Source organism: Telmatherina bonti (assembly GCF_933228915.1).
Source record: "Telmatherina bonti genome assembly, chromosome: 4".
Classification (NCBI taxonomy): Eukaryota; Metazoa; Chordata; class Actinopteri; order Atheriniformes; family Telmatherinidae; genus Telmatherina; species Telmatherina bonti.
In genome coordinates, this window is record NC_136622.1 from 9,939,619 (window position 1) to 9,966,600 (window position 26,982).

Genomic DNA, 26,982 nt, shown 5'->3' on the forward strand with positions numbered 1-26,982 from the left:
TAAGGTGAAGTAAATAAATACCATCAGACATGATAATTTGCCTCATTAGCTGCATGCTTACAGGAAGACATTTGAATGCCTCTAGAAACAAAAGACTGACAGAGTACTGAAGGTTACCAGGAGTGGATTTAGTTGTTGTTTCCACTGGAAGTGACTGCCATGGTCAGCCCAATAATCTGCAAGTGAACTAACGAAGGTCATAGACTGGAATCTGGGGGATGGATGATAAAACCATTGAGTCTTCCGAGGAGAAACTCCATCTCCCTCCATCTAAACCTTTCGTTTCCGTTGTGCCGCCAGATTGTCTCACACCCAGCACGCTGCAGACGCTCCGCTGTTCATGTTCAGTCTGGTTTAATTAATCCACGGTGTCTACTAAAACCCGGCCACATGAGTGAAGGCAGCGCCCTGCAGCAACGCACTACCTACCTCATTTCCCTCACCTTGGTGAAGGTAGAGGCTGTGGAGGAGAATGGAGGAGAGGGCAAGAATGCCTCCCAGGGGAAGGAGATGGAGGGGGGACAAGAAGGGAGGCTAAGAGGGGAGACTGAAGGTGGAGCTCCTACTCAGACTGAAAATGGGGCTGGAGTGGTTGGAGGGGAGAGCGGAGGACTCACCCCCCCAACAGATAACCTGATTCCTCATGTTGATGTTGGAAGTATAGGAGGTAAAAGGCCTCCATGCGACCTCCTGATCTCCGCTCCTTCAGAGAACACAACAGGTCAGAAGTCTGCAGTCACAGCTGAAGATATGTGTCCCACCCAAGAGGCAAAGCAAAGCAGATCCCCATCGCTGGAGGTAGCAGAGCCCTGTCGGACCCCCACCAGAACAAGTCTCCCGATCCATCCAGCAGGACAGCGTCCTGTGAGTCTCCTCAAGTCGCATAGCAGCGTTGCCACTCGTGGTCGTGACTCCAGGGAGGGCCGAGAGAGAAGCCCTACCTCAGCACAGAGCCTCGATCGCAAGGACTGCCGTGGGACAACGCGCTCTCCGGGGCCCTACCGAGCATCCTGGGCCGAGGCGAGCCGGTCTGAAGCGTGGAGGGATGTCCGGGACGAGGCTCAAGCCGGAGTGGCTCAGGACACTGGTGTTGGCATGTCTGCAGTAATGAAGGACATCCCCAAGAAGGATAGACTGAAAGCGGGCTCTACCTCGCTACCTGCACCTCCAACACAGGTGTCTAAACCGGCACGGAAAGGTAAAAGCCGCACGCTGGACAACAGCGATCTGAACAGCCTGTCTGAAGACCTGGGGCTGGCCAGGGAGGCCCAGCAGGGCCAGCGAGGATCTGCCAAGGACAGGAAGATGCTCAAGTTCATCAGCGGCATTTTCACCAAGAGCAGTTCAGGGACCGCGGGGCCGTCCTGCAACGCACCGCCAGTTTATATCCAGAGAGATTCCAGCGAGGAGGAAGGTAGGAGGTCACATTACTCACCACACCACTCTCATCATCTACAACCCCACAGCCATGGCACAAAATGGGCTTCTCCACCTTTCCTGCACAGGAGGGCAGAGCAGAGGATGGTACCAGGAAGCAGTAATACTAGCACGTAGCTTACCAACATGGTGGGGAGAAATTTCAACTCCCAACCAAACCAAACATGGTTCATTCATTATCCTAACCATTTAGTCCAATGAAGGGTTGCAGGGAAGCTGGAGCCTATCCTTTGGGCGAAAGGCAGGGTACACCCTGGACAGGTCGGCATTCCATCGCAGCAAACATGGTTCAAACACCAAAAAATAATAGTTGACTGATAAGGGAAACACAAGAAGAGCACCGTCCCTTTAGCTTCTTCTAATGTCTCCATTTCAAGTTAACGGCTCAAACAAAGAGTCTTAGGACACCTTATTCTGGGAGCCAGCAGCCAAAATCGTAAATCATGTCGTCATTATGCTGGTTTATGGTTCAAACATTGATACCAGCTCTAAACAGGACGATCATAGACTCTTCTGGATCCTCATGGTGTTTCAAAGGTAATTTCAGGCGCCATCCTTCGATTTTCCTGACTCAGACCATCAATAGAGGTGTCCATCATCAACATGCACTGAGGGCTTCCTGAGACATTTACCTGTGCACCACCTTTATGAAAACACCTGGAAAACTGCTCAGGTTCACTTTTTCCTTCTATTCTAGCACAGTTCCTCATCAGTGCTTACCTTACTCTTTCCTAGGACCACGTCACTAATTAATATGATTACCAATTCCTAGAAATACTTTACTCATTTCCAGGACTGCGTCGCTAACTCGTAGATGAATTGGTATCAGGTTTTCACTGAGAGTCATGTGGTTTTGTATCAGGAGGAAATAACCTTTAACCTGTGTTTCAGGTGAATTTGCTCTGACACAGTAACACATATCTTGATTTTGACACTTCTGTAGTAGTAGAGTAAGATTGTACATACAGCCTTTGTAGTTAAAGCTATATTTCCTTTTTTCTGCAGGCAGAGATAACAGACCTCTAGAAGAGGTTAAAATCAGGCGGGCTGGGATTGGGTGGGGTTTTTGTTTCCAGAGAACCCCTGGAAGAAGAGATTTTTATGGACTAATACCGTCACGTGTCTGAGGGAGAGTCTTCTGATGCCATGTGTGAGTGGAAGCTGATGATATGTGAAGCCCTTGGATCTGAAAACTGACAATAGAATAATCTCAGGCAGTCTTAATCTAATTCTTCTGAAAGCGTGGGCCAATTCCACCCACGCCAACACACTTAGCAGCCTTCCCAGCATGGGATTAAATCTCATAATGAAGCCGAAGGGGAGAGCAGATAGTGGCTAACCACAGATGGATTTCTGTTTCCAGCTGTACATCCTCAGAGCTGGAAGGGTTGGGAAGGAGGGGGCAGAAACACACACACACACACACACACACACATACACACACACACACACACACACACACACACACACACACACACACACACAGGAGGTGATATTTATTCATTCCAAGTGAAAACATTTAAATCCCATCTTTGATATTCCACCCACTGGAGCCTCATTTTTTTCCTCTTGCGCTCCCTCTTTGTTCCTGTTGGCTTTTATCTAAATTTACATCAAGCGCACACATGTGCCGTTTTTCAGCTTCCTCTCTGCAGTGTGTCTGTGTGTGTGTGTGTGTGTGTGTTTTAGTAACATGTTTGCTTGGAGACAAGGCAAAGTGTGTTTTATGTATTCATTCACTCATTGGGTATGCACGCTGTTACACATGCACACTGTGGATTTACTCAGTAGTGAGAACAACCCTGGCGACCGCACACACATCTCTCAGGGCAGGAGGAAGTGTTGCCATGGCAACCGTCAGGACTGCTGCTTCTGCTGCTGCTACAGAGGCAGAGCCTGATGAAACAGAGGGTGGAGGAGGTTTATGAGTGTGTGTGTGTGTGTGTGTGTTCACGCGACAGTTTATTGACTCATGACTTAGATAAAAAAAAACAAAAAAAAACAAAACAGAATTGAATCATAATTTTGTATGTGAGAGTTGTTGTGACGTGCCGGTGATGGTTTGGAAAAAGATTTCTGCAGGAATCTGTGGCTGAAGCTGCAGAGAGACTGCACTGTCTGATTCGTGTTGGTACCAGCAGCAGGTTGTGAAAAGAGCTTTTCAGGAAGGACACACAAAGGCACACAAACTGTGTGTGTATGTGTGTGTGTGTGTGTGTGTGTGTGTGTGTGTGTGTGTGTGTGTGTGTGTGTGTGTGTGTGTGTGTGTGTGTGAGAGAGATTCTATGGTAAGAGTTAAGCATTATGCAAAAGACCAGCCTGCACCGACGGTTCTGATTTAAGCCCCTTTTTCTTGACTGCATTCATGTGACACTCACTTGGCTAAACTTTTAGGGCACATTCACACCAGCATGTTTCCGGGGACTTGGTCCGATAAGCAGAGGTGGAAAAGTACTGAAAACTTATAATTAGCTTGCGCTTTTATTTTGTTTAAATTCTGCTCAAGTAACAGGACACATCTAAAAATCTACTGAAGTAAAAATACAAAATTTTAAATGAAAAGTTGCCTTCTTGTGTTTAGTAACTTGATATAAATGAAGCGACAGTCATAAATCCAATCTAACACTGTTTTTAATAAACTTAAAAACAGTTTGTCATTGAGGATTCTGCTTGTGCAAACCTTCACAGGTCCGTACACATTCACCTTTCAGTGAACACCCAATGTAACTTGGGTAGATTAGCAGCAGATGGACAGTCTGTGATGTTCGGCACAACGTCTGTTTCCAATGTAGTGAAGTAAAATTCTTGTGTCAAAATGTACTTGAATAAAAGTACAATTACATATTTAAAAAAACTACTTAAAAATGACAAATTATTCACAAAAAATACTCAATTACAGTAACGTGAGTAAATGTGATTTGTTACCCTTCTACCTCAGTCAAATTTCAACACTTTAGTTTAGTTTGCTTTCACACTAAACTTGACTCAAGTTGACTCAATTTTTGCAGTTTTAGTCCTTTAAAACTCCGTAACTGTTTAAATAAGAGGCCAGAATGCTACCGACCTCAGCGTCTTCGCGTCGTGGTGTAATCAGGGCCTAAAAGGTCACTGTATGGTGCTGCCAAAAAGGTGACAACACCACATAATTACCCTGCTAAATAATAATAATAATAATAATAATAATAATAATAATAATAATAATAATAATAATAATAATAATAATAATAATAATAATAACTCATTCTTCTCTGTTTATTTGGGGTCGGGTCACTTGGACACGTGGACTTCCCTCTTCCTCCTCTAGCTCCTGAGGTGTTCCTGGACCAGCTGAGAGGCGTAGTCCCTCCAGCGTGTCCTGGGTCTTCCCTGGGACCTGTCCCTGGTGGGACATGACCTGGACACCTCTCCGTGGAGCCATCCAGAAAACATCCTAACCAGATGTTTGATTCAGCTCGTCTGGCTGCTCCTGAGACGGAGGAGCAGCAGTTCTACTCTGATCTCCTCCTGCATGACGGGGCTTTTCTCCATACGTCTAGGAGAAAGTCCAGAAATCCTTTGTCTGCTTGTATTTGTGATGTAGTTCTTTCCGTTACGACTCACAGCTGATGACAGTCGGTAATGGTAGGAACGTAGGTTGAGCGTTATATCGAGAGCATCTCTTCAGCTCAGCTCTTTCCTGCAACGCTGCAGACACTGCAGCAACCTGCCGATCAACTGCCCGCTCCATCCCTCCCTCACTCATAAACGAAACTGAACTCGTCTACTTGGTGACTCTCCGTCCTTTTATGGCTGAGGATCATGGTCTTGGTTTCTAATCCCAGCTGCTTCACACTCGCTCTGAGTTAGAGATCAGGGTCCCCAAGAGCAGTTTGGTGACTAAAGTCTGAAGAATTTTTCCACTATTGATCACAAAGTGAAAACAAAACATTGACACAAATGAATCAAGTTGTAACTTGTAGAGTTCATTTTTCCAATGAAAGGTGAGTCCTCTCAGTGTTAACTGAAACTCGAATCTTTGCACACAACATATTTCACATCATCTTGCTGTTGTGCACACAGACCCTATTTAATCTGACAAAAGCACAAAAATTGAGGACCTCCATGTCATGTTTACACTGCTGTATCTTTTTCATTCATTTGGTCTGTTGTAGCAAAACTGGTTTTCAGACTAATGAAAATTTGGGGCACACCTTGGTGTATTGTTGCAAAGTTTCACTGCCTACTAGTGGCCTGGCATGCACAGTACAGTGTGTCAGGTCTTATTTTTGTTTTTTATTTCAGCTGCAGAAAAGGAAAATGATTTGCGTTTTGGATGCAAATATTGTGTTGTAAAGAGTGTAAAGAGGGCCTTAGACTAAATCATTTTTAAATCATCCTCTTCAGATTTAGTCTGGTTGACTTTAGCACCTCATTTTTGTCCCACCATCCCCAAGTTAGACAGTATGTAGCTGGGTGATGGGTGGGACACAGGCCCTTAAAATGTTTGTTCATACTCATAATGAAGACTGTGACTCTACCTTGCTGACTGTTTTTTCTGTTTCTCCAGTAAATATTGCCAACAGCCAAGAGTGGACACTGAGCAGATCCATCCCAGAGCTGAGACTGGTGAGTGTCAGACCCCCAGTACCATTTGCATGTAGGAAAATTGAGGATTATTATAATGTTCAAGGGGTGCAGAGAATATCAGCACAAATGTTATTAAAAGGCAATTCTTCATTTGAGCATCATTCATCTGTTTTTAACAACCTGCCTGTTTTTACCAGCACGATTTATAGACCACTAAACCCTCTTTCCTGCTTTATTAAAGAATTGTCTTAGTTTAGCTATAGACACACCCTGAACTTCATCATAATTTATCACCTGTTTATTGTTTACTGGTGTGTCCTCTGTTGCTGACCTGGTGTTATCAGACCACTGCTGTGTGTTTTTTCACATCTCCAGTTTTAGCCAACAGGAGGCCCCAGTGAGAGCTGTAAGGAAACGATGCGTTACTTCCGAAAGGGTTACAAATATTAATTTTAACATTTTTAACATTTTAAACTAAACTTCTGCTCAAATTTTAGCTGCATCCTATGATTTTTTATGTATATTTTAACAATAAACTGAAATCTGCATTTAACTCAGCAGCTCTGAATTAAACAGTAATGTTAAAAACAAAATCCTGAACATCACGGAGGAGCGAGGAAATCAAAGATTTAAAAAGAAGTTGCAGGAGAGAACCAAAACCAAAAGAAATGACAGTTCATCATGAAATCTTAAGGGAAGAACTTAAAATTTTTACTAATGCATTCAAACAGGTAAGAATGCTTCACTTTGCAAACCTCAGTACAGAAAAAAAAAATCTTTTTAAAACATCCATCCATCCATCCATCTTCTGCCGCTTATCCGGGGTCGGGTCGCGGGGGCAGCAGCCTAAGCAGGGAAGCCCAGACTTCCCTCTCCCCAGCCACATTTGCCAACTCTGCGGGGGGGATCCCGAGGCGTTCCCAGGCCAGCCGAGAGATGTAATCCCTCCAGCGTGTCCTGGGTCTTCCCCGGGGTCTCCTCCCCGAGGGACGTGCCTGGAACACCTCACCAGGGAGGCGTCCAGGAGGCATCCTGACCAGATGCCCGAGCCACCTCAACTGGTTCCTCTCGATGCGAAGGAGCAGCGGCTCTACTCTGAGCCCCTCCCGGATGACTGAGCTCCTCACCCTATCTCTAAGGGAGAGCCCGGCCACCCTGCGGAGGAAACTCATTTCAGCCGCCTGTATACGAGATCTCGTTCTTTCGGTCACGACCCACAGCTCATGACCATAGGTGAGGGTAGGAACGTAGATCGACTGATAAATCGAGAGCTTCGCCTTCTGGCTCAGCTCCTTCTTCACCACGACAGACCGGCGCAGAGCCCGCATTACTGCAGACGCCGCACCGATCCGTCTGTCGATCTCACGCTCCATCCTTCCCTCACTCGTGAACAAGACCCCGAGATATTTAAACTCCTCCACTTGAGGCAGGACCTGACTCCCACCCTATTCCGGCTGAGGACCATGGTCTCAGATTTTGAGGTGCTGATTCTCATCCCAGCCGCTTCACACTCGGCCGCAAATCGCTCAAGCGAGAGCTGGAGATCACGACCAGACAAAGCCAACAGGACCACGTCATCTGCAAAAAGCAGGGACCCAATCCTGAGGCCACCAAGTCGGATCCCCTCAACCCCTCGGCTGCGCCTAGAAATTCTGTCCATATAAGTTATGAACAGAATCGGTGATAAAGGGCAGCCTTGGCGGAGTCCAACCCTCACCGGAAACGAATCCGACTTACTACCGGCAATGCGGACCAAGCTCTGACACCTGTCGTACAGGGACCGGACAGCTCGTACAAGGGGGTCCGGTACCCCATACTCCCGGAGTACCCCCCACAGGAGCCCCCGGGGGACACGGTCGAATGCCTTCTCCAGGTCCACAAAGCACATGTAGACTGGTTGGGCAAACTCCCATGCCCCCTCCAGGACCCCAGAGAGGGTATAGAGCTGGTCCACTGTTCCGCGACCAGGACGAAAACCACACTGCTCCTCCTCAATCCGGGATTCGACTATCCGGCGGACCCTCCTCTCCAGGACCCCTGAATAGACCTTACCAGGGAGGCTGAGGAGTGTGATTCCCCTGTAATTGGAACACACCCTCCGGTCCCCCTTCTTAAAAAGGGGGACCACTACCCCAGTCTGCCAATCCAGCGGTACTGCCCCCGATGTCCACGCGATGCTGCAGAGGCGTGTCAGCCAGGACAGCCCCACAGCATCCAGAGCCTTAAGGAACTCCGGGCGGATCTCATCCACCCCCGGGGCCTTGCCGCCAAGGAGCTTTTTGACCACCTCAGCGACTTCAGCCCCAGGGATAGGAGAGTCCACCCCTGAGTCCACCAGCTCTGCTCCCTCATGGGAAGCCGTGTTGGTAGGATTGAGGAGGTCTTCGAAGTATTCCCTCCACCGACCCACAACGTCCCGAGTTGAGGTCAGCAGCTCCCCATCTCCACTGTACACAGTATTGATGGAGCACTGCTTCCCCCCCCTGAGCCGCCGGATGGTGGACCAGAATCTCCTCGAAGCCGTCCGGAAGTCTTTCTCCATGGCCTCGCCGAACTCCTCCCATGCCCGAGTTTTTGCCTCGGCAACGGCCGAAGCCGCATGCCACTTAGCCCGTCGGTACCCATCAGCTGCCTCCAGAGTCCCACAGGCCAAGAAGGCCCGATAGGACTCCTTCTTCAGCTTGACAGCATCCCTCACTGCTGGTGTCCACCAACGAGTCCTGGGATTACCGCCATGACAGGCACCAACGACCTTGCAGCCACAGCTCCGGCTGGCCGCCTCAGCAATAGAGGCACAGAACACAGCCCATTCGGACTCAATGTCCCCCGCCTCACCCGGGACATGTTCGAAGCTCTGCTGAAGGTGGGAGTTGAAGCTCGCTCTGACAGGGGACTCAGCCAGACGTTCCCAGCAGACCCTCACAACACGTTTGGGCCTGCCAGCTCTGACCGGCTTCCTCCCCCACCATCTGAGCCAACTCACCACCAGGTGGTGATCAGTTGACAGCTCCGCCCCCCTCTTCACCCGAGTGTCCAAGGCATGTGGCCGCAGGTCCGACGATACGACTACAAAGTCGATCATTGAACTGCGGCCCAGGGAATCCTGATGCCAGGTGTACATATGGACACTCTTATGCTGGAACATGGTGTTCGTTATGGACAATCCATGACGAGCACAGAAGTCCAATAACAAAACACCATTTGGGTTCAGAGGGGGGGGACCATGCCTCCCAATCATTCCCCTCCAGGTCTCACTGTCATTGCCCACGTGAGCATTGAAGTCCCCCAGCAGAACAATGGAGTCCCCAGAAGGAGCACCCTCCAGCACTCCCTCCAAGGACCCCAGAAAGGGTGGGTACTCTGAACTGCTGTTCGGCGCATAAGCACAGACAACAGTCAGGACCCGTCCCCCCACCCGGAGGCGGGGGGAAACTACCCTTTCATCCACCGGGGTAAACCCCAACGTGCAGGCACCAAGCTGGGGGCTGATGAGAATGCCCACACCTGCTCGGCGCCTCTCACCATGAGCAACTCCAGAGTGGAAGAAGGTCCAGCCCCTCTCGAGGGTACTGGTTCCAGAGCCCAAGCCATGCGTCGAGGTGAGTCCAACTATATCTAGTCGGAACCGCTCAACCTCGCGCACAAGCTCAGGCTCCTTCCCCACCAGAGAGGTGACGTTCCACGTCCCTAGAGCCAGCTTCTGCAGCCGGGGATCGGACCGCCAGGGTCCCCGCCCCTTGCTGCCGCCCAGCTCACATTGCACCCGACCCCTACGGCTCCTCCCGCAGATGGTGAGCCCACGGGAGGTGGGGCCCATGTAACCCTTTCGGGCTGAGCCCGACCGGGCCCCATGGGCGAAGGCCCGGCCACCAGACGCTCGCTCTCGTACCCCGCCTCCAGGCCTGGCTCCAGAGGGGGGTCCCGGTAACCCGCGTCCGGGCAAGGGAACATTTATGCCAAGGTTTGTCATCATCATAGGGGTCTATGAGCCGTGCTTGGTCAATTGATATTTTTAATGAACACAGAAATGAACAAGTCCTCCAAGTGGCTATTGGACGCTGCATGTGAGGAATTTGCAGACCACTTCAGAATCTTTATTAGATGCAATTTTTCATCTCAACATAAACATAAATGTAAATTTAGCAGATTTGATGCATTATTTTTATTAGACTAAATACTGCAGAATTTTGTCCTGGTTGATGCAAACATGCTTCGTAAAGTTTTCTCCAAACTAAACCAAACAACCTGCCTTGTAGACCTCATTCCAACACCGATTTAAAAGACATTGTATGGTTTATTTGAGCATGAACTTTTAAACATTGTGAAGTGTTCCCCTCAGACAGGAGTTTCCTGGCTGTTTTTAAAACAACAGTGGTGAGACCTCTTCTGAAGAAGAGTAGTTTAGACCCAAACGTTCTTGATAATTACCAACCTGTATCCAACTCATTATTTTTATTAAAATGATAGAAAAAAAAGTTCTTTTTATTGACTTTGATGAGTTTTTGAGTAAAAACAAAATTATGAAAAATATCAGTCTGGTTTTAGAACAAACTACAGTGTCAAGACCCCCTTTTAAGGATTGTACTCACAGAAGCTTTCTGTTCTGTTTTGACTGGTCCTTAGCACTCCATTCGATACAGTAGATCACCAGATTCTATTAAAGAGATGGAGAAGTCTGGTGGGTCTCTCAGGTATTGTTCTTAAATTGTTTTACTCCTATTTTATAGATCGACAGTATTTGTAATATGGAGACATGCTCCTCAAGAATCTATAAATTAAAATGTGGAGTTCACCAAGGATCAGCATTAGGCCCAATACTTTTTAATCTGTACATGTTACCACTTAGGAATCTCATCAGGAGATATGGTATTGATTTCCACTGCTATGCTGATGACACACAGCTTTACATCATCATATCTTCTGATGGCTTAGAGTCTGTCAACATCTTTTTAAACTCTATGTTAGATTCAAAGTCATGGATGGCAGAGAATTTCTTACAGCTTAACCAGGACGAAACTGAAAGTTTACTTATTATTATTATTGCCCTGCAGACAATTACATTAGTCATTACATTATTGTAATGATCTGCTGAGAGTGTGTATAAAAGAACATGAGTGTGTTTTCAAATTGCCATGTTATCAATTTTGATGTTTAAAGACTTGTTTTATTTTAATATGCACAAATTGGTTTTATCTTGTAAAGCATTTAGTGTTGCACTTGGCATGAAAAGCACTTTATAAAGTTTGATTTGATTTAATTTCATAATGAGACACAAGTGGAATGAATGAGCTAAATAAAACTGGGTGAACTCATGAAAAGGAAACAGGAAGATAAACAGAAAACACATGAGAGGAAACTACAAAATAAAACAGGAAAAGAAAATTGATGACAAGAACACACAAAGCAACAACAGTACCCCTAATCGTGGGAGGCCACCACGACAGGAGCTGGGTCTCTGGAAGGTCCAGCGGGAGCCACACAAGCAGGGGCCTAGCATTAAATGAGGAGCATTTCCCCCAGGGGCAAGAACCAGAGCGGAGTAGCAACCTCCTGCGATGCAGGAACCACAGACAGCTCCCCAGGTTCAGGAGCCGAACCAGGGGGTGGACTTGGGAGTGGATTGGGGCGTGGACGGCGGGGTGGACCAGGGTGTGGACCAGGGCATGGACACAGACGATGAAGGAGCCTAAAACTCTGCAGATGATGCTGGAGACAGCAGCTGGAAAGAGAGAGAACTGGAGCATTGAACCCAGATACCAGGGGCGTTGACGGACTTGGGGTTGGGTGATAAATTGACTTAAAAAGGGCCTCTGTGTCCTTCTTAGTCTCCACCAAACAGTTCAGCTGCACCTGGGAAAATTTGGCAGAGAACAGATCCACAAACTTCTTGGCAGCAAACAATTGTAAAAGAACAAGGTAAGCCTGTACCAGGGTATGCCCTCATGGCCAGATGAACCACTGTAAAAGCCTTGTAGTCTTGTAGGTCTGCTGGCTCCATGGCTAGCCGGTTTATTCTGTCAGAAGGGAAGAGTAGTGGCGGACCCAAGTGCAGGCTAGTCAATGCCGGAGGCAGGGAGGATGCAGGTAATAATGTTTTAATCCAAGTAAATGATAACAACATGAAGATAGCAGGAACTATGATGACACCTGATAGTAAAACTACACGGAGAACAACTAAACAATGAACTGGCAAAAACCAGGTGGTAAATGCAGAGAACACAATAAGACAATGCTGGAATGAATGAGCTCATTAAAAGCAGGCAAACTTATGAACAAGAAACTGGAAAGTTAGCTGAAAACACACAGAGGGAAACAATGAAATAAAACAGGAAATGAAAATTGATGCCAAGAACATATAAACCCACCGCAGCACCACATAACTGGGACAGTAACAGTAATGTAAGAACACTGCCTTCATGATCTGATCCAAGCCCATATATGGATCATGTATGCAGCAGAAATGACAGATTCAGGGACAGACACGGTAAACTGATAACCAGGAACCAAAACATTTGTGATGGAGGAAGTGAAATTACTGAATACTTTAATTGAGTCTGAGTTATATCTGATGCACTGATCTGTGAATTGGAACAACAGAAATAAACTTTCTGGTGTTGCACGTGTTTCCTTCTACTTTCAGGGTGTTCTTGGAAGTCTAAAAAGTGGAAAGTCCGCCCTGGTGAACAGATACATCACCGGCAGTTATGCTGCAGTTGAAAGGACAGATGGTAAAACATGAACAACTGTTGTTTGGAAAGATGATGAATTATTGATTAAGATCAACCTGATGAGGAGTTGTCCCTCTGGATAACTTTTCTGTTGTTCATTGTCCCGACAGGTGGAAGGCATAAGAAGGAGGTGCTGGTGGACGGTCAGAGTAATTTATTACTGATTCGGGAGGAAGTCGGCTCCCCTGATGCACAGGTGCTTCTAAGCATGTAATCCACCTGCAGAACTCCCGACCCATCTGGCACAGAAAGCTCACCTCTCCATCCTCTTTATTTTTCCAGTTCAGCAGCTGGGTCGACGCCGTGATCCTCGTCTTCAGTCTGGAGAACGAATCCAGTTTTAAGGAACTGTACCAACTCTACAGCCAGCTCAGCGCATACCGCTCAGACATTCCCATCTTTGTTGTTGGCACTCAAGGTCAGAGTACAGATGGCACCAGTCACAGCCAGCAGGGTTTTACATGTCGTCTGAGTGAACCTTTCCCAGCCGATTGTCAGTTTCTATGATGGGTTCCCCATCGGGGTCAAATGGGAACTGAATTTTTTTCTGATACTCTGGTCAAATGCTGGAATTGACTCCAGCATTGGAATTGATTCTTCATTAAATACAAAGAGTTTCTGTGTCTATGTTGGACCTACTTGTACCAAAGCTGGAACGAGGTTGTGAAGTTTTAACTCAAGCACTGCCAAAGACATGGCAGCCAGTGAGTTAATAGTAAAAATCTCCATGCTTTACCTCGTCAAAATGAGGTTTTCATTAAATACAGTTACATCAGATCCCAATAAAAGTAATCTCAAAGCACTTTTAATGATACAGTTACATTTAATCCAGTTCACAATTAAAGCTGGGGTAGGTAATCTTGCTCGACTTTTTTTTTACTCTGGGTGAAGTGGTTCCTTGTCCTGATAGTAGTCTGGACATTTTGTAATCATGTACAATAAGAAATATAGTTATACCCGTCAGTTTACTGTAAATCTGACCAATCAAAACGTTTGGACCGAAAGGAAGTTGTTCATTTCTTATATTTCGTAAGCTTCTTTTTCCAGCTCCCCTCCTCCCCCTCCAGCAGCGCGTTGGATCCATAGACTGTACATAAAAAGATGAACGTAGCCTCCGTGACCTCACCCATAGGTTTCTGAAGAGCTGAATTGAAGCTCGGTGGGCGGTTCCTACCATCGCCATCTTGGCAGAGACATGCATGTCGTCTCGTCCGGAAAATACAAATATGGGCAAAGAGGCGGAGCTGAGAGGGGGGCTGATGTGATGGTTGTTGGTGGATGACTGACATCGAGTGAATTCCGAGCTTTCTGTAACTAAGAGCTAACCGAGCTAACCCGCAGGTAACGGAGCTAAGAGGGCTAAAGCTAAGTCACGTTGTTAACCGGCTAAATACCATGGTTGTTCTACGTTCTTCTGACTTGAAGGGGGAGATCAGGTACCTGTCAATCAAAAGGACATGCCCCATAAATATGTCGAACTTTGAGATTAAATTACTTTCAAATGGGTGAGTAATAAAAAAAAAATCACTCCCCCCACAGTTGTCATGAAGGTAAACCTGATCTATTAAACCGAAAGTGGATTTTTGAACCAGGCTGTAAACATGTTTATTTCTGCTGTGAAGTTGGTCTTTTTAACATGGGAGTCTATGGGGATTCGCTCTGTTTTGGAGCCCCTTGTGGATGAAGGGAGAACTGCAGTTTTCTGCACTTCCGCATAGGCTTCACTTTTAACATCCGGAGGCTCTGGCCATCTTTCATTTACGGTCTATGGTTGGATCATGCAAGGAGCAAAACCAGAAGGGGAGGAGCCACAGGGTGCCATTTTCAAATCTTGCTAGCTCCCCAACTTTTCCTATCCCAGCTTTAATCCTGCAATTTCTGCAGGTAAATACAGAAAACAATTCATTCACAAAACAAGAAGTGGGTCATCGTCTCATGAGGCAATATGTTCTGAGGAGACATGAGGAGAGAAGGCGCGAGACAGCCTGATGTTGACCAAACTATTCTCACGCTGAGGATGGAAATCAGACGGGACACAACATCCCAGTCACAAACTGGTCACACAAACAAATATCAATGAAACAATCACGTATGGGCTCTGAATCTGGAAAATCTTCTTCTTTTTCCAGATAAAATCAGCAACACCAACCCTCGAGTGATTGAGGATCAGCGAGCCAGACAGCTATGTAAAGATGTTCGTTCCCTGCTGTTTTATGAGACATGTGCCACTTACGGCTTCAACGTTGACCGAGTGTTTTCAGAGGGTGAGTTCACTCTCATCTCATCTGTGTCATCATTATTCCCGGATTCACAAGGAGGAGAAAACACAAGCTGAGTTATTTCCCTGTTGGTACGTGAAGCAGTTTAATGGCTCCACTGTGTTTTTCAGCTGCCCAGAAGATTGTAGCTCAGAAGAAGCAGGTGGCGCTGCAGGCCTGCAAGTCTCTGCCGAACTCCCCCAGTCACTCTGGAGGTTCCACGCCGGGATCGGCATCCTTCCCTGGACAGGTACCATGTCCTCACAGCTGGAGTTTGTCTCAGAGTTCACATGGATATTTACCTCATCTCACCACATGATGCTACCATTAAATAAAACAAAACCTCCTGTTATATATTCAAGTCTGATATTATTAATCATGCTACATCAGTTAATTATTGAATCCTGATATTGTCCTCTGGGAATATGACCACATAATTACCTTTACTCAGGCTGTCAGCTGACGTTTTCTTAGTGTTCATAAATTGTTGAGGAACTTAGACCAGACCATCTGCAACAGCCAGATCACAGACCGCTCCCACTGGCTTGTGCAGTAGCCTCTAGACATGATGACGGCATCACTTCATCATCCTCTTTTTTTAACCTGGATGTACTCATTACTCTAAAGTAAATCTGGAGTCATCAACACAAAAAAAAAAAAAAAAAAAAAAAAAAAAGTATATATATATATATATCTATATATATATATATATATATATATATATATATATATATATATATATATATATATATATGTATATATATATATATATATATGTATATATATATATATATATATATATATATATATATACATATATATATATAGCGCTATATATTTATATAGCTATATATATGTATTTATATATGTGTATGTGTGTGTGTTTATTTATATATATATACACGTATGCATGTACGTATAACTGTATAACTGGGCGCTTTCCTTTTTTCCAAAACTTTTGTTGTTAGAAGAAAAGTTTAACGTTTAAGGAAAAAAAAAACTTAAAACTGCAAAAGATGTGATAAACTGGAATTCAAACAATCTGCCGCTGTATGTAAAATCTAAATACAACAGAATACAAAAATCTGCAAACATTTTATTCACAGCAGAAAACTTCTTCAAAGTCATCCTCACCCACATCTCCATCCTCTTCTTCTTTTCCATCTTCTTTCCATCCTCACCTCCTGACCCTGGATCCAACCCCTCCTCCTCTCAGGCCAGTAATGGCCCCTGTAGTGGGTATGCCTACTCCCTTCCCTCCACCCCTGTAGTGGGTCACAGAGAGCTCCGGGTTGCTCAGGTGGAAAGGGAAGGCAGTACCAACTCCCGCTCACAGAAGAGCATCCCCAGACGTCCCTCCCTCTTCAAGGTCGGTGGCTATCTCAGACCTGTCCATCTCCTGACATCCCTCCAGCATCTCCCTCCACTCATCCCTCTGGGTCAGTCTGGGTTGAAATCCTGACTTTTAAACACCTCTGCTCTTGGGTTTGTTTCAGAACCGGGAAGGAGATAAAAAAGGTGGTGATGCTAAAGGAGAGCGCAGCGTTCCCATCAAACAGGTATTATAACAAGTGTAGCGGTACAAAGCTAAAAGACTGAAGTATTTCCATGATGCCTGTTTCCTCTCTAGACACCAGAAAGATACAACTTGTGTTACATATAAGACACAACAACGAAATACCGTTTTAGTCTTTCTGATGCCTCCTATTAACACCCTATTACTGCTGCTGCCCAAGTCTTTTTGTTAAGCCGCCACACTTTTAAGTAATACTGAATCTTGATTTAGTTATAAGGACAGTAACTTCCATCCTTGTCTTCAACAGAGCATCCTGTGGAAGAAAAGTCACAAATCTCTGAATAAGGAGTGGAGGAAGAAATATGTGACCCTATCAAACAACACGCTGTCTTATCACTCCAGCTCCAGTGTAAGGAAACAAGCTGCCACTGATTAATGAACACAGCTGAACACATGTTACTTCCTTCTCACAATATCTGTATTTTTCCTCTAATCTGATCCATTATTACAACAGACATGCATTTTTCTCCTCATCTGGTCCATATCCTGTTTGACGAGCAATGCTGACTTGCGATTTCCTGTAAGAAGGGGGTTGACTGAACCACTGTGCCACTGAATCCAATGAATAATTCCTGGATAGTTTTGGGAATGTCGAGTGGCCATCAGGGAAGATAAAAACGACTCAAAATATTGTTGAATTTGGACTGACCATCTGACATATCCCAGATTATAACGCTGCTGACTCAGATTTGTGCAGTTTGATGGGTACAGGACTTTATCCCACCTTTCTTATCCTGATACAACGATCACATCAGACAAGCACTGGGCTCATCAGGCTTTGGGCTTCAGGGATAAAACCAACCCACTGACTCATCAGAAACTAATACAATCAGTTTTCTGTAATGAACAGAGTCAGCTAAAAACAGAAGGAACAAATTTTATATCTGAATGAGTCTGAACATTCAGTTTCCTGTAAACTACCATAGTTCGGCAGCTAATCTGCTACGCTAACATAGCAGCTAACATGTTACCATATCACCTAATCTGCTACCATAGCAGCTAATCTGCATTTTTAACTGACCAAGATTGTTTCATAGCTCACAAATTCAACTTAATCTTAATTTTTATCTGGGCATTTTGTGTTTTAGGACTATACACAGAATATACATGGAAAGGAAATTGACCTGGTGCACGTGACAGTCAAAGTTCCTGGGAAACGTCCTCCAAGAGCCGTTGTACCAGCAGCCCCCTCACCTGTCCCCCCAGGTACTTTACCTGGGGTTAATGGGCTAAGTAAGGAGCTGACAGCAGCTGATGGCACCAGTACAGGTACACACTGTGCAAGATACTAACCTGCGATTCAACACTTCAGGTGTTCAACAGAGCTAGAGTTAGGAAGCAGCGTTTTAAGTAGTATCAGCTGTTGTTATAAACAAAAGAATATAAGGTCCATTCCCAGTTATTATACACTACCTGGATACATAGAATCTGTTATTAACACATTTTATAAACGTGGTATAACAGGGGCTGCTTTTATCTGTGGGACCAGTAGAGGGCAGGCTGACCCCGTGTTTGAGAGTTCTGGCTGTAAGAAGAAGAAGAAGAAGAAAACAGAATAATGTTGTAATGAGAGCAGACACTTATTAAAAAACAAAGTGTTGAAATGAAGCCTCCTATTTTCTAAGGATGAAACAATAAAATAATTGGTGATTTAAGTTTAAAGATCAGTAAAATATTTTAGGTCACTGATAGTCAGAAAAAAGTCTTCTTACAGCGACGGACTAATTTGACTAAAAAAAAAGTCTGTCACAGATAAAATATCTAGTTATTTTCAGGGCTTTTCTAGGAAATCGTTGATGGGGACCAGAGGGAGCGTAGACCAAGAAAAGAATCTCTAACAATTTAAATAACCAACTTGTTTTTATGACTACAGTGATCATCAGTTGGGGCTGCACGGTGGCGCAGTGGTTAGCACTGTGGCCTCACAGCAAGAAGGTCACTGGTTTGATCCTTGGCTGGTTTGGTCAGTGGCCTTTCTGTGTGGAGTTTGTATGTTCTCCCCATGTATGCGTGGGTTCTCTCCAGGTACTCCAGCTTCCTCCCACCATCCAAACACATGCATGATAGGTTAATTGGTCACTCTAAATTGCCCCTAGGAATGAGTGTGAGCGTGAGTGGTCTCTCTTTGTGGCCCTGCGATGGACTGGCGAGCTGTCCAGGGTGTACCCTGCCTGTCGCCCAAAGCCAGCTGGGATAGGCTCCAGCTTCCCCGCGACCCTGAATTGGAATAAGCAGTTCGGAAAATGAATGAATGAATGATCATCAGTTGTCAAAATTAAGACAAAATTTCTTAAAGCAAACAGCATAAGATTTCAAACTTAAATGTAAAATAATGATCAAAATTATTAGTTATATCAGTTTTTCTATATAATTAAAGGCTGTTTATTTTTCAGACTGGTCATTTTTCAGACTTTTACATCCCTTTCAGAGTTTGGACAGACATATTATGACTAGGGCTGTGACGATATGCTTTTGTCCCGATTCGATTCCAATTCCGATTTTTTTGGGTGCCGATTCAAATTAAATTGCGATTCTCACAATTCTTCATTATTGCTCATTTTTGTAGATTAAAAAAAAAAGTAAATGTATAAAAAAATGGATTTCAATTTCAATCAAAAAACAACACAGTAGCCAGACCATCATTCTGTTGCTATAATGCCCAAGAAGACAAGTAAAAAGATCAATAAAAACAATAAAAATGGCAAAATTTTTATAGTGGATTATTTTTATTTATTTGGGGAAAATGTATTTTTTAACAAAAACAAAAAAAAAATCGATTTTAAAATTGTCAAGCAAAAGAATCCTGATTTTTTTATTTTTTGATTCGATTTTCCCACCCCTAATTATTACCACGGAGAGCTTGGTAGTCACAGTGCATGTGGCCTGATTTAAATGCTTCGTTCCTGTCTGCTCATCAGTTCCTCAGCTGTGTCCAGCGAATCTGTCTGTGGTTGATGACCCGTCAGGTGGTTTGTCTCCTCAAGGAGGCGAGAGAGGACTTCAGCGCTGTCCTTCCTCTCTGTCCACCAAAGCACAAAGTGTTGGTAAGTATCACAAAAAAACACAAGACCCTGTAGCTCCAGACCACAGAGAGTCCAGATTTCTGAACCTTCTTTGATCTATTTCAGACGGCCTTGAAGGGACAGCCGGTAATTTTGCTGGAAGAGATTCTGGCCAATCTTCTCCCATGAGTGACAGGAAGAAGAACAGGAGGAAAAAAAGCATGAATCAGAAAGGAGATGCAGCTGTTGGACAAGCTGAAGGTAGCAATCCTGTCTGCAGGCTTTCTTTGTTTACTCCGTAAAATCTGTCATCGATGACAAACTTTCATGTTTTGCGAAAACAGCGACCACCTCTTGTTCGGTTTCAGTTCTTCTGGCTCATTTTCTCTCTTTGGGACCATTCAGACTGAAGATATTTGTCTTCTTCTGAACATTTCTAACAGCTTCCTGACTCTTTCTCCTTGTTTCTCTTTCCCTGTCCTCTGCTTGTCTCTTGCTCCTCAGCCAAACGCAAAATGTGGAAATTAAAGAGCTTTGGTAGCTTGAGAAACATTAATAAGACAGGTAATATGTGAGGGTGATGCTGTCTATCTGCATGTGCTGTTTACATTAAGCATCTGTTTTCTGTTTCTTTTCTGTGTGCATGACTCTAATAATCTATATTTTAACTTGTCACCATAGTAACTCTGTTATATTTTTGTCTTCCAAGAAACCATCAAACTTGTTTGATTCTGTTTTCCTTGATTTTTGTTTTTCTCTAAAACACGATATGCTAAACAGTCTGTCATCTATAAATATGCTGTCGTGTAATACAGAAGTTTTCTCTGCTTCTCTTCACCCACAGAGGAAGACAACGCAGACTTTATCATTGTTTCATTTACTGGGAAGACGTGGCACTTCGAGGCTCAGAGCCAGGAAGAGAGGGACTCATGGGTGTCCGCTATAGAGAACCAGATCCTCGCCAGCCTCCAGTCCTGTGACAGTGGTCGAAACAAGGTAAAATATATATATATATATATATATATATATATATATATATATATATATATATATATATATATATATATATATATATATATATATATATATATATGTGTATGTATATATATATATATATATATATATATATATATATGTATGTATGTATGTGTGTGTGTGTGTGTGTGTGTGTGTGTGTGCGTGTGTGTGTGTGTGTTTTCCCTAATTCTGATTTGTCTGAGGAAATCTGTGGAAAAAGTTCCTGAGAATATAAGTTCCAAGTAGTTTGCAATTATTTATTGACTGATAGATTTATTAACGCTATGATCCCCCTCAGCCAATTAATCAACTAGACTAGCTATGGATACTAACTCAGCATTAGGGTCACCATCAGTCACCTCCTATACATTGACGACATCAGCAAGTCAATGACTCACTGATTCAAACCACCGAAGTCTACAGCAGGAACATAGGAACCACATTTAGACTAGAAAATGTGGATGAATGGTGACAAAGAGGGGAAAGATAGACCATACAGAGGGCAATGCACTCCCAGAGGAGAGAATAATAGATAGCTACGAGTACCTTGGAATACCACAGGAAAATGGTAGCCATGAAAAGGCCACAAGGAGAGATGCAACAGTTAATGCGTGCAGCAAGTAAGGAAAGTAGTCAGAAGTCAGCTCAGTGGCAAGAACAAGATCCTGTGATCAGATTCCCTGCTGGGATGATAAGCTGGCCAAAAGAGGAAGTTCAGACCACAGACGTCATCCAGTTCAGATCAGTTCAGCTTTATTTGTAAAGGGACAATTTACAACTCAGGTCACTCTATAAAGAAATCTGTTTGAGACAATTCATTGTCAGCCGATCAGTTGTGCCAGTTAATGAAAAAATAAATACAAAGTAAAATCCAAGCTTAGGAAACCCGTAGATTGCATCAAATCTTGACTTTGAGTCAATCCTCGGCATACAGTGGGAAAATAAACTCCCTTATAACAGGAAGAAAAAGCCTCACGCAGGGAAAGCGGACATCTGCCTTGACTGGTAAGAGGAGGAAAACTACTTATTATTAAAACCCAAAAGCTCCTCATCAGGCATGGAGGGTTCTACCCCAAATCCATTACCAAGAGGCTATGCGCTGGGTGCAGAGAGGGAGGCCGGAGACGAGTGAGCATCACGGCCACTATCCAGGATGAAACATCCAAGCTCCAGGAAAACATCAGGAAGATAGCCCCAAAGGACGAAGCACTTAGTGAATTTCTCAGACGAGGGAAACTGGGGGAGGGGGAGCCGTCATAGGAGGAAAATCCCCTAAATGGGATGTACCACTGACATATAGCTTAAGTGGTGGAAATGAACAAGTTTTACCAATGGCTAAAGAGGACCGGACTGAAGGACAGCACACAGGCAACTAATCATGGCGGCACAGGAGCAATATAGACTCAGATCTCCCACACCAGACACAATTCCAGATCTACACTGTCAAAAGAGGCTCCTGAAACAATCCAGCACCTGCCAGAATGGTGTAAGATACTGGTGGGAAAAGCATATGGAAGAGCATACCTAGCTAACATGCTGTACAGAAACAACTGTCAGAATATGGACTTGAAACCCCTGGGTCACAGTGGGAAATACCTCCCAAGGAAGAGGATAATAGTTGATAGACTCCTACACCGTGTGTGTATCTCTCTCTATCTATCTCTCTCTCGCTCGCACGACCATTCTGTTAACACAGTGCTGTAAACAGAACGATGACACATAACTCCCCCAAAGCAGGATATCGACTGAAAAACACTTTGTGTCATCTTTGTGCTTCATTTTAGAGTAGTTAACTTGTCAATTACTTGTGCAGTTTTTTTTTCTATAATTCATATTGTATGGAAATAGAACCTTGTCTCATGTGTGAATGTGTAAGTGTTTATGCTAATGTAGATGTTGATGTTTGTGTGTTCAGGCTCGTAGGAGCAGTCAGAGCGAGGCCATGGCACTGCAGGCCATCCGAAATGCTAAAGGCAACAGTCTGTGTGTGGACTGCGAAGCTCAGAGTAAGTTCCTAAATGTCTGTTTGTCGAGATTGTTGGAACTGGACTGGATTAAGGTGGTGAGAGAGACTCTGTAATGGCTAAAGACTAACTCCTCTGGGTGTTATGACGATGCCACCTTGTGAATTTCATCCAAGCAGGTATTTGATCAATTTCAAAGAGTTAACACAAGGCACTCTTATTTTTGGGAGACTTATTGAAATGAAAATGTCATTTAACAAAACATTTAAGCTGTTAAAATTGTATTAAAAAGCTAAAACAAAAGAAAAGAAAATAATAAAATGTCAGACAAGTCTTAACAGTAAGGAGGCAGGTAAACAGGTAGCATCTCTAATCAGCCCATATCACAAATGAAACACACCTTTCATGCTAACATACAGTAGTGCCACCCAAAGCCAATGGTGCAAGTTAACACACAGCACACAAGACTCCATCTGGAGGGCCCAATCACCATAGTCTCTCATCTGCAAAGGAAAGAATAGTAAGCCAAAGATTTAAAATAAGAAACAACAAACACTTGGTAGCTGTTGACACAAACATGGAGGATCAACAGATATTACAGAGAGGACTCTTGTCAGTGGGAACACAAGGTAAACGTGACAAATTAGAAATTCCTGGGACTACTTTCCCATTCCCAGAAATACTTCAGTTCAGCTTTATTTGTATAGCACCACTTCACAACAGTGTCATCTCAGGGCACTTTAGACACATCAACTCAAGCCAATTCATAATGAACAGCCTTTATAGGGAAACAAATTGCATTATATCTTGACTTCGATCCAATCCCCCATCCTGAGTTGCACGAGGCACAGTGGAAAGGAAAAGCCCCCCTTTAACTGGAAGGAACATTCCCGACAGAACCCGGCTCAGGGATGGCAGTCATCTGCCTCGACCGCTTGGGGTGGAGAGGACGGGAAAGAGAGGTCAACATGCACTGCATCTTTTATCCAGAAAGACGTGCAGAAAGAGGAGAAATACGTTAATGAAACCTATACATGTTTCTAGAAGGAAGATAAGAAGCAGACAGATGAAAAGTGCTCAGTGCATCATGAGACGTCCCTGAGAAGTGTAAGCCCATGGCAGCCTAACTAAAGGATGGCTAGACCACCCCTAACTTACCTAAATATCCTAAACCTATTGAGATTTATCAAAAAGGAAGGTTTTAAGCCTGATCTTAAAGGTAGAAAGGGCGTTAGCCTCCTGAACCCCAACTGGGAGCTGGTTCCATAAGAGAGGAGTCTGACAGCCGAAGGCTCTTCCTGCCAATGTTCTCTTGAAGACTGTGCGAACTTCACTCTTTTATACGACTAATTTACTAATTTACTGTCTGAGATTTGCTGGTGATGGAGAGGATTACCTGTCAGGTGACTTTACAGCCTCATAGAGATGCAATGGCAGCTAGCAGACTGGGTGAGGCACTGTACAGATCCTGGACCACTAAACATGACTGGCAGAAAGCTAATCTTGGTCATCTCTGATCTGTTGGTAACCAGGTACAGCATGTTGTCATGTGAAGAAAATGCTGATTTATAAAGAAAACAAGATAAATTTACCCCACGTTAAAACAAGCCGGAGGACTGGCCAATGTGGGCTTCTGTAGTCAAACCCTCCGATGGAGCTTAATGAACCACGAATGGACTGCATCCAAACACACCTAGTAGCTACATACAAGCACTACATACAACTCTTTTCAGAAACAAATAAAGTAACAAAGTAATAAAAAGTAAATCTGCCTCTTTAAACATCATCATCACTATCATACAGTGTTGGTATTATTTCCAATTTACGTTCCTCTCCCTCCCTGCAGATCCAACCTGGGCCAGTCTCAACCTAGGAGCACTCATCTGCATCGAGTGCTCAGGGATCCACCGGAACCTGGGGACTCACCTGTCCCGCGTTCGTTCACTGGACCTGGACGACCTGCCGGGAGAGCTCACACAAGTCCTGGCTGCCATTGGGAACCACATGGCCAACAGCATCTGGGAGAGCTGCACCCAGGGCCGAACCAAGCCCATGCCCAACGCAACACGGTGGGTTTAACCAAACCAGTCACACACATGGATTTGTATTAACACTGACTAACACGTGCAACACATGCTTGTACTGTTCCGCTTTCATCAGGGAAGAGAGAGAGTCCTGGATCCGAGCTAAGTACGAGCAGCGTGCATTTGTGGCCCCTCTCCAGCTGGCCCCCGGGACCCAGCCTCCAGAGGACAGCATGCCCGCCTTGCTGCTGTCCGCGGTGACTGAGAGAGATCTGCCCCGTCTATTGCTGCTGCTGGCCCATAGCACCAAGGAACAGATCAATACCCAGCTGGCCGGTTCATCGCAGACAGCTCTGCACGCTGCCTGTCAGCTGGGTGATGTGGTCATGACCCAGCTGCTTGTCTGGGTGGGTTCCTCCTTTCTTGACACCATCACCAGTCAGATTTACTGTCCCATACAGGTGTCCTTTCTGTCCTCATAAAGCTACATGTACAACGCTGACCTGTGTTTAATTATTCTAATGAAATAATGATTCATTTTTTTAGTAAACTTTTAAATATTTGAACCTCAGAACTGCTCAAACTTTATCTTCCACTCTTTCAAATCTGATGCAGCTGTGTGTGCAGTTATAGAGACAGTTGTAAGTGTGAGTATAGACACAGTTAAAGATGCAGTTGTGGGTATATTTATGGGTGCTGTTATTTATTCAGATATGGGTATGGCAAAAGATACAGTTAATGGTGCAGGTATAGATACAGTTAATGGTGCAGGTATAGATACAGTTAATGGTGCAGGTATAGATACAGTTAATGCTGCAGGTATAGATACAGTTAATGCTGCAGGTATAGATACAGTTAATGGTGCAGGTATAGATACAGTTAATGGTGCAGGTATAGATACAGTTAATGCTGCAGGTATAGATACAGTTAATGCTGCAGGTATAGATACAGTTAATGCTGCAGGTATAGATACAGTTAATGCTGCAGGTATAGATACAGTTAATGCTGCAGGTATAGATACAGTTAATGCTGCAGGTATAGATACAGTTAATGGTGCAGGTATAGATACAGTTAATGGTGCAGGTATAGATACAGTTAATGGTGCAGGTATAGATACAGTTAATGCTGCAGGTATAGATACAGTTAATGCTGCAGGTATAGATACAGTTAATGGTGCAGGTATAGATACAGTTAATGGTGCAGGTGTAGATACAGTTAATGGTGCAGGTATAGATACAGTTAATGGTGCAGGTCTAGATACAGTTAATGCTGCAGGTATAGATACGGTTAATGGTGCAGGTATAGATACAGTTAATGCTGCAGGTATAGATACGGTTAATGGTGCAGGTATAGATACAGTTAATGGTGCAGGTATAGATACGGTTAATGGTGCAGGTATAGATACAGTTAATGGTGCAGGTATAGATACAGTTAATGGTGCAGGTATAGATACAGTTAATGGTGCAGGTATAGATACAGTTAATGGTGCAGGTATAGATACAGTTAATGGTGCAGGTATAGATACAGTTAATGGTGCAGGTATAGATACAGTTAATGCTGCAGGTATAGATACAGTTAATGGTGCAGGTATGGATACAGTTATAGATGAAGGTATAGATATAGGATTCAAATCTTTGAATGTTAAGTGTCAAATTTCAATGTAAAACGTTTTAATATTAAATTTTCACATCAAAATTTTTCTGGTTGTCAGAAAAAATGTAGCAACGCCTCTGAATGTAACACCGCCGCCCAACAGACAAATGTAATCAATAATCGTGTTTTTCCATCTCTTCCAACAGTATGGGATCGACGTGAAGGCAAAAGACAACCATGGTCAAACATCCATAATGATGGCCAAGAAAACCGGGAGCAAAGGCTGCATAGATATCTTGGTCCAACATGGGTGTTCCAGTGACACATCTCCCACCCTCGCCACTCCTGTTCTGTCCCGTCGCTCCAGCACTGCTAGTCTAGGTCGAACTAGCTCCAGGAAATGGGTGTCGTAGCATGCTAATGCCGCAGATGCTGCTGATGGAGGATGTTCGTGCGTTATAAACCATGGGAGGAAGCAGACGTGAGCGGCGTAAGAAACCTAACTGCTGTATATCACATAAACATTTTTTTCTGAAGACTGAACAACATATCAAACAACTTAAAAGCAATATTCATTCAGTCTGTTGATGACGAGCATAGCTGAAAAAAATCCTGTTTATCTGTTCAGTTCATTTCTAAGCAAGTGAAGTAGAAGTGTAGCGGTCTTCTGTAATCGGTTCCACTTCCTCCTGAAGAAGTGCAATAATCCAGCTGATGATGAAGAGCAACAGATGTTGGTGTGAATCTTGGGCCGTATGAACACTCAGCAGATTTATCGTGACTGGACCAAAAATGTCATATTTTCATTTGGCTTTAT

General features: G+C 44.3%; 1 protein-coding gene across 1 annotated transcript; it reads left to right on the forward strand.

The window, feature by feature from the left end:
- Positions 1-390: 390 nt before the first annotated feature.
- Positions 391-26,725, forward strand: agap2 (ArfGAP with GTPase domain, ankyrin repeat and PH domain 2; the record flags this gene model as incomplete). Its single annotated transcript, XM_079239728.1, has 19 exons — positions 391-1,414; positions 5,984-6,042; positions 12,644-12,731; positions 12,842-12,927; positions 13,014-13,149; positions 14,861-14,995; positions 15,121-15,239; positions 16,206-16,358; positions 16,486-16,548; positions 16,813-16,914; positions 17,654-17,834; positions 19,484-19,609; positions 19,694-19,828; positions 20,072-20,131; positions 20,412-20,563; positions 22,500-22,590; positions 24,395-24,617; positions 24,709-24,979; positions 26,372-26,725. 19 exons carry the CDS (start codon positions 391-393, stop codon positions 26,576-26,578), a joined length of 3,411 nt encoding a protein of 1,136 aa, XP_079095854.1. The 3' UTR covers positions 26,579-26,725.
- Positions 26,726-26,982: the final 257 nt, after the last annotated feature.